This window comes from Cariama cristata, unplaced genomic scaffold, assembly GCF_000690535.1.
Source record: "Cariama cristata isolate BGI_N322 unplaced genomic scaffold, ASM69053v1 scaffold16400, whole genome shotgun sequence".
In the NCBI taxonomy this organism is placed as follows: Eukaryota; Metazoa; Chordata; class Aves; order Cariamiformes; family Cariamidae; genus Cariama; species Cariama cristata.
Window position 1 is genome coordinate 8617 of NW_009593085.1, and position 16626 is coordinate 25242.

General features: G+C 38.5%; 1 protein-coding gene across 1 annotated transcript; it reads right to left on the reverse strand.

The window, feature by feature from the left end:
• Positions 1 to 4368: 4368 nt before the first annotated feature.
• Positions 4369 to 16220, reverse strand: RBM17 (RNA binding motif protein 17). The gene is made up of 11 exons (XM_009708936.1): positions 16085 to 16220; positions 14449 to 14565; positions 13851 to 14017; positions 11791 to 11888; positions 10760 to 10816; positions 8701 to 8842; positions 6603 to 6754; positions 5811 to 5884; positions 5339 to 5437; positions 4935 to 5007; positions 4369 to 4789 (listed from the first exon to the last, which is right to left on the reverse strand). The coding sequence occupies exons 1-11, from the start codon at positions 16205 to 16207 to the stop codon at positions 4686 to 4688; spliced, it is 1206 nt and encodes a 401-aa protein (XP_009707238.1). The 5' UTR covers positions 16208 to 16220; the 3' UTR covers positions 4369 to 4685.
• Between the last annotated feature and the right edge of the window lie 406 nt (positions 16221 to 16626).

Genomic DNA, 16626 nt, shown 5'->3' on the forward strand with positions numbered 1-16626 from the left:
ATTCACCAAGGGGAAATCATGCTTGACCAACCTGATAACCTTCTACGATGAAAGGACTGGCCTGGCAGACAATGGGAAAGCAGCAGATATTGCCTACCTGGACTTCAGTGAGGCTTTCAACCATTGCCTACCCTAAGATCCTCCTCATAAAGAAGCTGCTGAAGTACAGGCTGGATGAGCAGACACCGAGGTACACTGAAAACTGGCTGAACGGCCGGTCCCAGAGGGTGGTGATCAGTGGCATGAAGTCTAGTTGGAGGCCAGTAACTAGTGGCATACTCCACGGGTCTATACTGGGTTCAGTCCAGTTTAACATCTTCATTACTGATCTGGATGACGGAGCAGTGCACCCTCGGCAACCTGGGAGAAGCGGCTGATACTCCAGAAGGTCGTGCTGCCACGCAGAGGGACATTGACAGGCTGGAGAAATGGGCTGGTAGGGACACCACGAAGCTCAATGAGAAGTGTCAAGTCTTAATTTAATATGGGATGAATCTGAGTCTTGCTCAGGGCCTCTTGCACCAAGTGCTGTAAGGACAGAAAGTACTCCCTCATTAGACTTTTGCTTGCGGAGCAAGAAAGATTTAACAACCTCTTTGAAGCCTTCCATATTTTTTCTTCTATCTTTATGAAAGCTATGCGGGGTTACAAAGCACATTTTCTCCTGCACAGAAGGGTAAAATACCCCAACACAGACAAACCTACCACAGGAGCTTGATTTCAGCTAAGCACCTCAAAAGGCAAGTGGTTACAGAGACGGCAGCACACAAATTACATCTCCTTCTCCTCAGCTGAATCCACTTCAGAATCCCAAGTTCAAGGCTAAGAGCACTTACCATTTTCTGTTGTTAAAAGAAACTCCCCAAGGAATGTGGGTTTTGGTTGCATAGTTGCAAGTATAGGGCAATAGGGAGTAATCCCAACTCTCTGATCAACCTTCTGCGTAACCTTGGGCAAGACACTTTTTCTACCTGGCTCCCTCCCTCTTCGTATGTCTGTTCAGACAGCAAGTTCTTTAGGGCAACAACCGTCCCCTTTCATGTAATATTGGCAAAGCAAGCTTGGATTTTGAGGACAGTAATGCTAAAAATGTTCCCTGCGAGCTCCACCTCATCAGATTTTGTTAGTCTGACACCAAGCAGGTAAGCGATGAGCTGACAGCTGAAATTCAACATAGGTTAAGTGCAGAACAGTGCACATAAGAAAATACAATCATAAACTTTATGTACATAACGATGGGCTCTGAAATAGCTGTTACCACTCAGGAACGAAACCTTGGGGCTATAACAATTACGAAAGCAATCAAGTCAGTACTTCCCTACTGTTAAAAGAGCAGCGAGTGTTACAAATTAGGAAGAGAATAAGGCAAGCAAACGGTTATGTGACTATGCAAATCCCTGTTCTAAAGATTTCAGGGTTGATAATGCACTAGGGACACCTTATTCAGCTCTGGGCTGACAGGTCCTACACATCCCTCTCAGCTTGCTGTTAGCTTCAGGACACTGTGAAATCTCTCTTAAGTAGGCATCTAATCTAGATTCCCAGAAGTAATGAAGGGTTCATACTTAGCCTGAGAGGAGATTCAGTTATTCAGCACATTAGAGAATCAGAGTATTTACATGGGTACTTAAAACATGGAATTAAAGCCTAACTTTAGGAAATCAGCCCTGGAAAATACCAAATGCTTCATCTGAAGCAGTCTTGCCAATAACGCAAATCTATCTTAGGCCACCATCCTCTTCATTTTCTGTAAAATCATAACCTTTTAAGGCACCACACAAAAAGAGAAAATTATAGCTTCAGATCACAGTTACAAGCATGTACCTTACAGAAAAAGGTGGGTGCATAATTTCAAGTATGAAAAGACAAACAAGTAAAACTTTGTAGCTGCAACGAAGAACTCCAAATTAAGTGCTCCTGAGCCTTTTGAGAGGGTGCTGATGAATCACAGAGGGGGAAAAAAAAAAAAATCGATGTGTAAGCAGGAAGACCCGGAGGTGTTAAAGAGTTATTTGAGAACCTACTAGAAATAGAAATAAGTCAGTAAGAAGATTCCAGAGGAGGTAGGAAGTAGAGAAGGAAATTCAGAACCACACTTTTAAAGGCATATAAGATATAGCCATACCTGCGAAAGTCTGAGCCAACACATCAAAATAGGCTAAGTGGAAGTAATGTGCATTTGCCAAAAAAAAAAGCTTTCTACTAGCTACATTATTTGCGACAAGTAAGGTCTGACTAATGTCCTGTCAGTATGTCTGATCCTTTTCAGGTTTCCACACCTGTGTATGTGTTTGCATTTACTGTGGCAGCACCTAAAGGACAACTGCTTACAAACCAGCCTCCAACGTCATGTGTTTGCACAGCACCCAAAGCGAGTACCCACAAAGAGATAAAACTACAGCAATGTAGGTCTGGTAACACTTTAGAAGGAGGTATGCTTATGCTGTCTTAGTGACCTCATTGTACAGAAAAACACTTTATTTATAGCATGGATCTCCTACACAAAACATCAAATGAACAACTCCTCTCCCCTGTTTCCAGAGGTAAACTTTACCCACAAGTCTTCAACCACAATAAGGATTTTTACAACTAAATGGTTCAAAACTTGCCAGTAAAGCAATTCTCAGCAAATGGGAGACCTCCAAATCAAACTGGAAGCTCAGAAGCTGGTGTATTACAGAGAAAACAGCAGAATAGCTCATTAGAAGACAGAAAAAATACTCTGTATACCTCAGGAAATGCTTACAGCTAGTCATTCAGAAGAGAGGCATTTGCTGAAATAAAAGCCATAAACAAATCATGTTGCTTAAAGCCAAGTCATATTTCAAGCTAAGTTCAGATCATACTAAATCTGTTATCAGTGTTTAACTTTCTACAGCACAGCACTTAAATTATTTGACTCATATGCAAATCTATGCTAATTTATATTAGGGTAATTTCTTTGTTTTACTACATAGTAGCAAAGGCCTTAAAGCATTGCTCAAGGTCAAACAGAAAACTAACAGCAGAGCCAATAACAGAATCTAAATTCTGTTATTGCTCTAAGTCCTGTGGTTTTAGTATTAGTCAGGCCGGTTCTTCACCTCTGCTGCAGGGAGGTTTTCCAACGGTGGATTACAGAGATTGCCAACAGCAGCACACGTGGTGTAGAAGCGACTGACTCTGTGAGAAGGCCTTGTGCAACAGAAGAGCCAACACACAGTAAGTAAAATACAAGTTTTTTTAAAAATTGTTTTCTGTTTTACAAGCAAATGTTTGTACAGAGGTGGGTGGAACACAAGCAGACAAAATAAGCAAAACACAAGACCAAGGGTTTGTCATACAGATCTGCAGCCAAAACTTAATAAAAGGGCAATAACTGGAGATATTCACAGCGTTGATCAACTACAGGTCTATACCCCCTCCCCCCAATACATGTGTATAACAGGAAAAAGACATCCAGCATCAGCTTTCAAACAGCTAAAATGCCCTCAGAGCTCACTTCCATTTTAATATCTGCACAATTCTAGGTGCAATGGAACAGAGACAACTGCCATCATTGCATAGCCACCTCTGTCACATACTGTTCCCAAACCAAAAGCAAATGTAAAATCAGGAGCAGAATGCTATATATTATATCAGATTAAAAAAAAAAAAAAAGAGTTGTAGTGTTTAATAGTTTAGTTTGTCAACTCTTCAAATTTTCATATGAGAATTTTCTGCCATTGTTCCTACTTTGAAAACTTCCACCGGCACTCCTTCTCAAAAAAAAAAAAAAGCCTAACCCTGATGTTATTTGACCTCAAATACAGAAATATACAGAGAGCAAATGCCAGGTTTGAATCAACTAAACAAAAAGTTAGTTACCTATGTGTGACATTAGAGGAAGTGAGAATCTGATAGCTGGCCAGATAACAAGAATGAGTTTCCCTCAGTTCTACCTATAGCATTTCAGTAACAACCTGTAATCAGTTAACCCTGGATATTTCTAGCAAAGACTGCCTGACAGCACAGAGCTCCTGCTAACAGTCTGCTCATTCCCACTCAGATGGCTAAGCATTTTAAATTCCTTCCTCTTTCCATTTCCCTGGGTTAAACATGTATTTTCTTTGGATGCGAGAAGAAAGACAGACTCATTCCTTGTTACTTTAGTTTCCATTCTGGCATAGAAAGTATTGTCCTGGAGTCAGGAGAGAACAAGCTAGCTGCCAGCTGTCCAACGACCCCAAATCACTCTTGCATACAGAGATGGAGGACTTACAAGAGCAAGGCTGTAACTCTGAGAGACACCTTCAGGGAAGAGAAGTATGACAGCACATAGTCCTTTTCCAAAGCTTCCCACTTATTGTGGATGCAGCACAGGGACTTCATGATGAAGCACCGGAACAAGGAAAGCAGGAATACAGGCAAAGCATTCTCCTCATCAGTGGGTTTTCAAAAGAACAAAGTCATCTGAAAGCTCAAAAAACAGGATCCCCAGAGCAATAAGCAGAATTGTGCAATTCAAAAACACACAGACGTGAATCTTACTTTCAAAGGGCTTTATATTACAAAAAAAAAAAGTAAGTCACAACGAATGCGAAAAATCCATTCAATGAGGCTTGTTTCCAGTTTGCTAGGAAAGCTACTTTTCTCTTCTTTATTCCCAGCCTATCGCTGAAAACATGATTGCCAAAACAGTGACACCTCGAGCTAGATTTTTAAAATCACACTTGCTCTGCCAGATCCAGTACTCTGAACTTGTCCAGGTTGTAGAAACAAGCCTTCACGACTCTGCCTCCAAAGTATCTTCCATTTAGATCCACAACAGCTGGAATTGAAACCAAGAAGAAGTCAGCAAGCAGCAATTCAATAAAATATACATGTCTTTAGCTAAACAGTCTATTCACTGAGACTGTTTAATCTCTCTACAGAAGTTAACTCTGAGGTTCACAGAACACAATTTAGTACCCTACCTTTGATGGCAGACTCAACCCGTTCAAACTCTAAAAATATTCTTACAGCTTCATCATCAGGGGCACCAGGAATCTGAAACAAAACAAAACAATCAAACCCAAAACTAGAAGCACTTAGAACAGTAGCAATAAACACTGTTTTAAGTTGCTGTTCTTCACAAAAGTAGTGAAAAGAACACAGTACAAACGTTCCAAAAGCACAATACCCAGAGATTTTTGCCCAGTTTCTGACATTAAAAGTTTGTATCTTACAGATATGGAAGATCCAGAATGACAACACAGCAAAGGACCCTGTGAGAACTTCTAATCTATGCCCCTTCTCTTAGGCAGTAACAAGCCAGCAGTGAGGGACAAGTGCCTAGTTTGCTTTCAGAGCAGTCAAAAAGAGACAGATTATCTCTTACCTCAAAGATGACACATTTCCCAACCTTGCCATATTTCTCACATTCCTCCTTAGTTTCAACTTCTAGATCTTCATCCACCTCCCCAGCACCTACCATGTTCTGAAAGTTAAAACAATAAACCCAACTCACTGGATGTAGTCTGTGCAGACGATTATGTAGACAAATCACGGATGCATGCAACTCTGACCATGAATACTTTAAGCTTCTGTTTACCAGACAAGAGCCACAGGAGCAGACAGTTCCCTAGTACTAAGACAAGGTTAACTGTATAACCTAAAGCAGGGTTGATTTACAGTCAACTCGTATCTCAGGAAGACACATTTTTTTTTTCTGCAACACAAAGCACCAAGCAGGTGCAGGCCAGAATCGTTCAAACTGTATGGAGTCATCGTAACAGGAACACAGGTTTAAATGTTTCAACCAGCCAGGTATGCTGCAAACACCAAGACATGTTCTCTTACTCCCAACTTACCCTTAGTAAGACCACTTTAGTTGGGCATTTCAGTATCTCAGTCAATGGGTTAGAATCTGCTTTCTTGCCCGTTTCTGTTATGAAGACAGAACAGTTAATCATGGAATAATTTAAGATTAAAGCTCATTTAAACCTTACATGGGGGCTTCTATCAGAATCTTACTGTTATCAAACAATGGAATAAGAGCCACAAAATGTAGTTTCATATTGGTGAGGAATAGCCATTCAGAGCTCACAGCTACTTGGAAGTACAATAAACACAGAAATCACTTCTACAGAACATGAATGAAGCTAGAACACTGACAACGTACTATTTCTTTGAGGGAAATAATTCCTAAGTTCAGAATTGTATCGACTCCCTAAGAACTAAAAATCGGACCTCCTGACTTCCAACACTTGTGCTCAGGCAGAGATGCTATTCTAGTAAGCTGAGGTGGTGTCTCTAGATCAGACCACAGCAGGGAAATCAGAGCAATATCTAACACACGTGATAAGGAGAAAGTCAGCAGGAGCAGAGCAGGATCACCCCTTGAGAGAAGAGGCTTCCAAATACTAGAGGACAGCTGATGAAGGAAGGAGAGGATGAGCGAAGAAAATTGAGAGGCCCACTTTAAAAAAAGATAATAAAGATAAATTTCCACAAGAAGAAATATGAGTCATTCTTCCAACTCTAACTAGTATCTTCTGCAAGAATAGAGAGTGAACAAAAAATCCAGGAGCTTCCACTGAGCCTGAACTATTATTTTTCCCCCACCCATTTTTCACAAACTTATTGGCGTAGGACAAAATTACCTTTCTCTGCAGAATCACCAACAATGATCTTGCCACCCCTCTTGCTCGTTTTCTCGACTGACAGTGCTGTGCTCAGCCCCTGTTCATGCTTTCCCAGCCCCTGGCCCTCTCTGAAACCATACTTCTGCATGATTTTATGAGCTACTGTCCCTCTGCAAAAAGAAAAAGCATCAGTTAGTAAAGGTTTCTTACACAAAATATTAACATTGCATTTCTCCTGACTGCTCAAATATTCTACCTCATAAAAATCTCATTACACAGAGACTGAAAACATAAAAGCTTCTACACGAGTTTACAATGTAGCAATTTCACAGCACCCTGTGAAGATGAAAAGCGTTACCCCTGAATTACAGATAGAAGACTTGTCAGAGAAGTTGACTAAATAAAATTGTTCACACTTTTACAAATACAACCCAATTTCCATTAACAGTGCAAATCAGCATCATACACTCTATAGAATGGTTTGGGCTGGAAGGGACATTTCAAGATCATCTACTCCAAGCCCTCTGCAATGGGCAGGGACATCTTTCACTAGATCAGGCTGCTGATACTAGATCATAATTCAGATTAGACAAAGGTCTATTTAGTCCAGTTTCTTATCTTTGTCAGTGGCTGGTATCAAAAGCTTGTAAGAAAAGGCAGATGTGGAACAATTTGCTTCCCACCTTAGATCACATTCCACTATCTATTAGCTCCAAGTTGGCGTGAGCTCTAGAGTACATGGCTTTGCTAGCCTTTCCTGTAACAAATCTGGATATCCTCAGTATTAATTTAAACACGTCTCATCTTTCTGAATTTTCAAGGAACACACTGAGGCAATGAAGTCCCCAAGCTATTGAAAGGTACCTTTTTTTTCTAAGTACCTCACAAAAAGCACCTCCACTGACAGGCTTTGAAATTCCCACTGAATGAATATTTAGAATCAAAATATACCTACACATGTTAACACTTCTTTGGAGACCATAGCCAGAGAGGTGAAGACACAAAAAACATGCCATGGTATACTAGTTTAAACCACCGGAAATATTCTATGCTCAGTCACCCCCGTTTTATCAATAGGTACATAAGATTACACAGAAAACGCACGATCAGCCACTACATAACTATTTTCTAAGCATACTATATGAAATGTACAAAGACACACTAAAAAAGGCTAAAAAGTCTGGTTATATAATGCTGAGAGGTTAAAACACTAAGTAACAGAATAAACAGCAGACAATTGTGTGGTCAAAGGCAGGCAGGTTAGGTCCTATTTTTGGCACTTCCTTCAATGAAGTGACAGTCCCAGAGTACTGCTAATTAGAGATGGCAACAATGCATAAACTGGTCCAATAGTCTTTTTATCCTTTTTCTGGACAACGTAAAAAACTGTTTCTATCAAAAAAGCCATCAAAAATTGTCTCCAAAATGGAAATGCAGTGTAATAATGTAATACACTACACTTTTATGTCTGTGTTTGTCTTGGCTACAGTTTTGACTACACTGAGGCTGCATTTCTGCAACACCCGATGCGATTGATAAGAGGACCATGGCTCACCACTACACCTTTCAAATGTTTTAAACTATAAATTCAACTTCGCTTTGTTGCCACAGGAGTAACACAAGCATTACACACAATGCTAATCCAAGGCAGAAAAGTAACTGGACAGATTTGCAGCCACAGCTGCTACATTCATGCAAATATGCTTTGAACTTTTGAACAAACAAACAAAGCAGAGATGAAATGATTTGCCCACTGGTACGCAGCAAATGTAAGACAAAGCTGGAAAAGAAACCTAGAGGAACTAACATGCCATCTGTTTGCCTGTATACTACATTAACTTGGCTTGTACAAGCCATGAACACTTTATACTGGAGCGTGGCTTCAGAATTTGCTTAAAAGCACAGCCTTGAAGGCAAACACCTCAAATGCATTTCTCCCGATCGAGTAAATCCACTGCTTTTTCTGTATCTTGCCAGTTAGGACTATATGCACTCAGACTAACCCACATACATGCAATGGGTTGTGTTCTTCTCTACTGACAAACTATTTTAACTTTTGGTTTCTACCACCTTCTAATGCCTTTTTCCACAAAACGTGCATAAGTCAATCACTTACCCCATGTTAGCCAGGAAAGAGTTGCTAGGTCCCGTGGGGGAACGAGGTCTTTCTGGCTCATCATACACTGGAGGAGGAATAGCTGCTTTGGAAGATGGTGCCCGAGGTCTCGACTCCTCTTCAAATGGAAATGATGCTACAGCTGAAGAAAAACGGAGACATTTGCTTTTTCAATAAAATACTTTGCATGAATTACTTACTTGTTATGAACACTAGAGTACTATGCCTTCAGTCTAACTCATTTACAGACAGCTCTTCACCTGCAGCTTGTATTTTTTTCTGCTTCGATACTAACAAATTACCAAAAAAGTCTTCCACATAAATGCAAACCAGAAGAATGTTTCCTTTGCACATGCTGCTTCAACATCCCCTCACCTCTCTCTCTCAGAAACAAAATTTGAGTTGAGTTATTCTGGATTTTCCTCATTGGATATAAAGCCAGTTTGTACCCACAGGTCTACAATGCATTTACTAACCTCTTAAACTTATCAATTGGAGAAAAGAAACATTAAGAGGCCATCTGCACTACAATGAGTTTATCCAGACAGAGGGCAAGCAAACTTAAAAGCCTCATTCATCAGGAACAGAATTATGACAAAAATGGATCAATGCACAAAGCTTGGCACCTGAGGACTGTAAAGAAAAGTACACTGTACGTTTACACAGAAGAGAAATCAGTCTATTAAAAACAATGAATGCAACTCAAAGCAAAGTACTTATACAATCTTAAGAGATACCACTGACAATTTCTGAACGGCAACTTTTCCTGGGGATGGAAATATGTCCCTCTGTATCTAGATATGGCTATCTCAACTGTACCAACTAGATTATTAAACTACCTTCCACTGACAAGTCAAACGACAAAATGTAAAAAAAAGCCTACAGAAGACTAAAGGAAATATGCAGAACACACTTTTGAATGTACTTACAGACTTCCAGACTGACTTGATTTTAAATTATTTTCTTGTGAACTAGTACTTGTATTTTACCAAATAAGAAGTCAGATGTGAAGTTTGGGGCTGTCGTATGAGGAAAAAAAATAATCCCCATTTAAGCAGCAGATGGACTGGACTATGGGACTTCTGCTACAGCAATATTTTCTTAGGTTTTTCCAGCCTAGCTTTGAGCATCAAGTAACAAGTCGTACAAAGGTTTCCTTGTGAGATCATGTCACATTTTGAAAGCTCTCTCCCTCAGGATATTTCTACCATTTCCAGCCTATATTTACTTTGCCTTGACACCACTCAATTGCTCTCAATTATTTACTCAAAACAATCTCTTTCTGTTTTTAATGTTTACACAGTTCAAATGCTTTCACTATTATATCACTCACTTACTCCACCAAGCTTCATTTTTTATTTGGATCTTCTCATAAATAAAATCAGGACTCCCAAAGGAAAGTTTCTGTGCATAAGATTCTTTTTTTTCCCCTTATTATTTTTTTAACATACACAACATACTGTTAATTATTTTAATTAAAAAATTTAAGACAATTAGACATGCAAAAAGATAGAAGTTTTGTTCTTATGGCAAGATTATGCCATCTAGTGGACAACTGCAATCTCCAAGCTGTCTTCATTGAGGGAAACTCTAGTTTACACACATCTCTTTAGCAAACACTGTATCCCTCAAAAACGTACAAAATTCTGTCTGTAGTGTATAATCCCTTCAGAAAAGATATTCATAAAGTACCTCCTAAAGCGAAGGGTAATTGAAAAACTCCCTCTGTGCTGTGGAGGTTTCTAGTCTAGCCAGAGAAACCTGTCCGCAACACATCTTTTACAATCAGAAATGAGTTAACTGAACGTGGTTGTAACAGACCAGTTTGCCACACCACTTCTCTAGCGATACAGAAAGAATCCTTTAGAACAGAGATGTGAAGTACAGTAGTATCGCAGGCTCCGCACAGCTTCCCCCCATCAACAAAGAACTAGTACAAATTCTTCTGTCACAAAGAATCACATGGGAAGAACGGCAGAACGACTTAACCAAATAGAAGGTTGAGTGAGAAATAAACAACACTGCTACGTTTTAGAGAATGGGATTTTGGTGTACTTACGTTCTTTGTCCTTCTCAACAAGAGAAGTGGGTGGTGCAATGGCAGCTCCCCCCATACCTAGGAGTAAAATAGAAGACAACACATTTGTATGATTAGGTTCTGCTGCTGGAATAGCTTCACTGAATCTTGACACAGCAGCTGGCTCCCTACCAGTCCATTCTTAACATACATCACTATCAACAGAAAAGTAGCGAGACAGCAGTCTGAGAAGTTTCAATAGTGGTGAACTAGAAATGAATAAAAAGCACATCAAGGGAGACAACAAAGTGCAATGCACGTACTACATACTGCGTCTATCAAACACATTTCACAGGATTTCAAAATTAAAGACAGTGAAAAACCTTCAGTTCTAAAACTGCTCAAACCAAATGAAAAAAGATATATGTTCAAGATTAACCACACTTTCAAAATAGTAAAGTACAAAGCCCCTTCCATACTCTAATGAGCAATATTCTAACATAGTCCCAAACTTCCAAGGCAGAGCAAATATTTTGTGTCCCCTGTCAGTAATTTTCTTTTTAAAAATAACAACAGACCTGAATTATTTACTGTAACTTTGTTCCTGAAAAAGAACAAGGTTTAGTTTTGCTTATGCAAAGACATATCTCATCACCTAGATCCACATCCCCTAAGTAGTTCTCAGGGCATTCAAATAACAAATGCAGGGATGGTAAGCTTTAACAGTGAAAACTCAGTGATTCTCATAGCCTGATTTTATCTCACATCTCACTCCTTTCCTGGAACCTACACCACACAAAATTAAAACAGGTATCTACAAACTACTGTAAAAAGAGGTCTTTCCACAAAGAATTTAGCTGCCATCTGCCTCCACGGAAAGAATGGTTTTCTGCATTACAACAGCTACAGTGAAATTAAATGCTAGGTTTATTCTAAAGGCTCGGAAGTAACAGTATACTTCTCAGTTGAGAAGCGAGAAATACAGAATCCATGAAACAGGAACATGATTGTGAATTCCCACTCCCCTTCTTTTTCTCCTCTTTCCCCACCAAAAACATAAACAGCTTCCTTACTTCTTTTTCGTCTCTCCCTTTCATAATCTTCATCTTCATCAGAATCAGGATCTGGTCTTCTTGAAAACCCACTGGCTTCATGTCTGTCTTTACGTCTTCTAGGAGACACAGTAAGTTAGGATAAGAAAACAAAGTTAACTCTTTGCTTTAACTTGATACCACCTTTGCAGTGTGAATTATACTGCTACACTCTACTTGGCATTTTATAATGTCTTCTATGAAGGTGTAAGTAAACACCTTTACTTTTTGTTTCTTTGCTTTTATCCTCATGGAGAATTTTTTGTAAAATACAAGACACATCCAAAGCAAGATCATTTTCCACTTCCAAGTCAGCCAAGAAGAACGTATGGAAGTGAGGAAGCATCTGAATAAATCTAGTCCAAACTGAGTACAGTGATCGAGCAACTACAATGGAGGAGGTGTTGGATGGAACTGATGGCAAGATAACAGAGACATTAATTAATCACCCTGCTTTGAACAGAATCCCTTTTAAGTTCCCCATCACAGGCTATACAGAGTATTATCATTTACTCAGTCAATTAAAAAAAAACACAAAGAAAACCCTACCATGCTTAAATATCAGATTATTGAGATGCTAACTTGGCAAGTACAGTAAGACTTAGGCAACTGTATTAAAACTTGTAACGTTAGGTGAAAAATGCTTCAAGAATTGTCTGCACTTCAACTGTTATTTATTGCGATCATGACATTATTCACTTTAATACTTTAAAGAAAGGAAAAGTATTTTTTCCAAAAAGTTATGAGCACAGCTTGAGGCATAAAAATCAGATCTCATTCCCAGCACAACCATCAAAGCTGTGCTACAGGATGCTAAAAACAGCAGTACAATGGAACCAGACAAAATTTCTGAATCTCTACACTGTGAATTTAAAACTAATGTACATTCTGTTCAAACACCCAGGTTATCACAAAGCATACATCTGATGCAGGTTTGGCTGAGATTGTTTCCTTAATTTTAAATCAGAATGTATTATGTATTTTTCAGTTCCTCTCTCTAATTTTATATCTAAAGACTACCCTCTTGGCCCACATACAAGAAGTACAAGCATGACTAAATAGCAATTAACACTGAAGCTGTGGAAATGACAGATTTCTCAGATCTCGCATGCTAGTTGAAGTATGACAGAGCCTCAGGCATTCCTCCTCCACCAGAACAATGAAGACATAACCGAGAGAGGACAGAGAAGTCCAAATGACTAGAAATATTAATTTCCACAACCTAAACAGGGCAACAGGATATCCCTCTTGTAATTCCATAGATTTCAGATGATTCATAATGTGATGAGACTGGCTTACTAGTTTCACTTAAAATAAACCAATATAATCTTACTGGCTGGCTGGCAGATGTTTTATCACCTATTTCAATAGGACACGGAATCTGCATTCAACTTCTTTAATATTATTAGAGAGATTTCTTATTCCAGGGAAAAGGCATTAAGGTAATTAAAAATAAGCAGTACTTTCTTTTGTCCAGAGACAAAGGATTAATAAATACACAATTAACTTAAACTGAATGCAGAATATTAATAAGGAAAATGTAACTATGCCTCTCAAAGGCTGCACTAGCTACATCTTTAAGAATGAAAACTGAAACACATTAATTTATGAGTTTGGAGTATTTAAAAGCAGAAAGGATGGTTTACCACCGAGTGTTGAAAGGTATTTCTGTAGTCAGGTTATACTGACAACAAATGCTCCAAAATACCTGCACAGTTAAAGTATGATAATGATGCATGAAGTACACAAATATTGCTGCTACTAGTGAAATAAAGTAAACGTAGAAAAAACTTGACGCTCTTTCAGTCAAAGAGACAGTAAATATAATAAATCCTATAATTTTTGCACTATTAGGCGATTTTAGTGAGAGGATTGAAACACACAAATTAAAACGTTGCGCTTATTTCTACAAGCATACAGTATTCTTTACAAAACCTTTAAGAATTTCCCTGAAACTGTTTAGAGGGATAAAACTAAAAGAATAGAAAAACGGATTTGTTATCTAATTGCCAATACATCACGAGTTTAAACAAAAGCCTTACTTTTCTCTTTCTTCAATCTCCTTTTGCCTCTCCAGCTCACGCTGCCTCTGTCGTTCCTCTCTTTGACGTTTTACTACTTTTTCATAGTCATTTGGGAACATGGGATCATACTCATCTGCCAAAGGAATCAACACATCTCCCGCAGAAAAACCACTAGGTACAGGATCCTTACAAAAGAAAAAAGAATTTTTTCAGCTGAGATCTAAAAACATCCAGTTGGACACTAAGAATTTAACACTTCCTACTCCCAGCAACATAAAACTCAACTCCTGACTTCTACATTCATTATTTACCTGACCAAATTGCTGTCTTACAAAGTACTTTGAAGCTGTCCAGGAGAAATACGCTAAGAATGCTGTTTTAATTTAAGTGCACATTAACCTTGGTAAATCCATGTTGTATCACATGGAAGCCTGTATAAAGCTAGAATGTTCTTTAATTAAAGAATCTCTGAGTAGAGGAAATCAATTTCAGAAAATTATCACTTCTTTGACCACTAGGAAAGACAATGAAAAAATAAAAATACAGACTGCAGTCAAAGAATTCCAACTCCAAAACATTTGTTAACAGCTGGACTTTTTAGCTGCCTTGGTCTTACCTTTAAGCCGGCAGCTACATGAGGTGGTGTGTCCACAATCTGTCTCTCATCAGAAGAGCTGCCTCTTTTCAGGTCAATCACTGGAGCAAGGACTGTTGTTTGCTTTGTTCTCTGACTCTGAAAAATCATCAAAACACAAAATGTCTAAAAAAGGTAAAAACAAACCCCAGTTTTCTAAAAAGCAACTTGCTTTATATACTTGTAGCTGGTATCTTTTTTTTTTTTTAAAAGGATGAAAACCACTGTCTCAAATTCTTCACTATGCAAAGTTCAATAAATCAGTTCTCTTCAGTTTATCAACACACAGTAATTCTCAACATTGCTAATGAACTTTGATGTGGACAATTAAGTTTATGTCATGTTTTAGTGGTGGCAAAGGCTGCTCAGTTCTGAGACAGATGCTTGCCAACTGTGGTTAAAGAGCTGCTACACAAATACAGATCTGATGCAATATTTCAAGGAATGCTTCAGTGAAACCAGTGCATACCTTCCTTTTTTTAAGCAAGTGAGATCAGACTTTGCTTGTGCATGCAGTGGAACATACAGCAGTAGGTGAACGGTCCTAGGTTTGGACTAGGAAATACACATTAAAAATTCAGATGATCTCTTCAGATGGGTTTGACCCGAGTGGGGTTTTTTAAGAAGGGGCTCAGACTTATTCCGAAGATCTACTGTTCTTCATATTTTATCATCTGATAAAATGTATTAATCTATTCTGATTTTGTATTTCTATTTTCTAATCCTATTCTATACTTCTCTTAGTTTATGCATACACTGCATATCAGTTACAAAGACAAAGAATGTATCTAATATAGTAGTCATTTACATTTCATTCATGTCGGTTGTTCTGATTATCAACTAAATCCTGCCCTCAATTTTTAGCGGTATAAATCAGGAGTAATTCCAGTGAAAAAAATGCTGTGCCTACTTAAGTATTCAGTATCTATGCTACCTCCTTTTCAATTAAGTAATCTCACTCTAGAACCTACACACCACAAAGAACACACGTTTCCTGCCTGAACCAAAATATCAACATTGCTTAAAGAAAAAGGGCGGAATAGCGTAGCAATAAAAAGAGAAAATGGCTCTGTCACAGTTTAAACTCAAGGAATTACTTGCACTCCTTCTCCCTTTCATATACACTTGAAATACTTTCTGCAAAAATTCCTAATGCACGATGATTTGCACTTTAGCACTGAAAGCCTTCTAAATAGCAAGCATAAAATGATGCAAACATGTAAATAACAACTGATGCAAAATGCCAAGAATGACCAACAGCCAGTACTGCCAACTACCAATCACAGTATGACCCTTACTTACTCAAAAAAAAAAAGCTTAATCTAATTACCTTTAAAGTTAGATTTGAAGATCAGCTTTTGGCTCTACTAGTTAAAAGATCTGAGGTTTGTAGCACACGGATCAGTTCTTCATTCAATACTAATTATGCAAGACACCCTCTAACAGACTTCAAGAAACATGCATCTCACCAGTTTTGCTAGGCTCCTCACTACGAACTCATAGACAAATCCCAGTAAAATTACCTCAAATTGGTATTCTGAGGTCACAAACTTTCCTTGATGCTTTGAACACAAAAGAAGTTTGAATAATAGAAAACAAAAATACAAAGGGACTATACCTTTGCTTGCGTCAGAGCTGCTTTCTTCACCTGCAATTGAGACTGTAGCAGTTTGAAATTTTTGGACCAGCCCTCTGTTTTAGAATCGCTGGTCTCAACTCCCAGGTCATCGTAAAGTGACATCTTCTCTTCAATTTGAAACTAAGAGACAAAAGAAAAAATCCAGATGATATAACAAACCTATGTCCAGAGCTTATTTGCTACTAGTTTGCATATGTTTATACACTGTATTTTTATATATCTTTTTTTCCAAAGCCAGAGAAAATTCAAAGTAGTAATATTTTTCTGGCTAGTAGCAGATACAGGTGACTACAGCAAGGCTGTTAAACGTAACTGTTTGAAAGGTCACGAATACTGTTCAAGCGTTAACAGTGTTAGAAACTTCCTAAATTACATTTGTAGCATTAGATATCAACCATTTCAGGCTTTGAAGAAGATACCAGTGTGGACTACAGTGTATTTTGAGGTTCCAAAGAAATTCAACATTATGGGTCACACAAGCCTCAAGACTTCCAAATTAAACACAAAGGAATTATCGTCTC

Excerpts from the sequence above, each read along its gene's own strand:
- RBM17 (XM_009708936.1), bottom strand. The coding sequence starts at position 16,207 with ATGTCACTTTACGATGACCTGGGAGTTGAGACCAGCGATTCTAAAACA. Across the intron at positions 5,885-6,602 it reads TGGTGATTCTGCAGAGAAAG|AAACGGGCAAGAAAGCAGAT; the intron begins GTAATTTTGTCC and ends TCTTCATAACAG. Across the intron at positions 4,790-4,934 it reads GGTTGAGTCTGCCATCAAAG|CTGTTGTGGATCTAAATGGA; the intron begins GTAGGGTACTAA and ends TTTCAATTCCAG.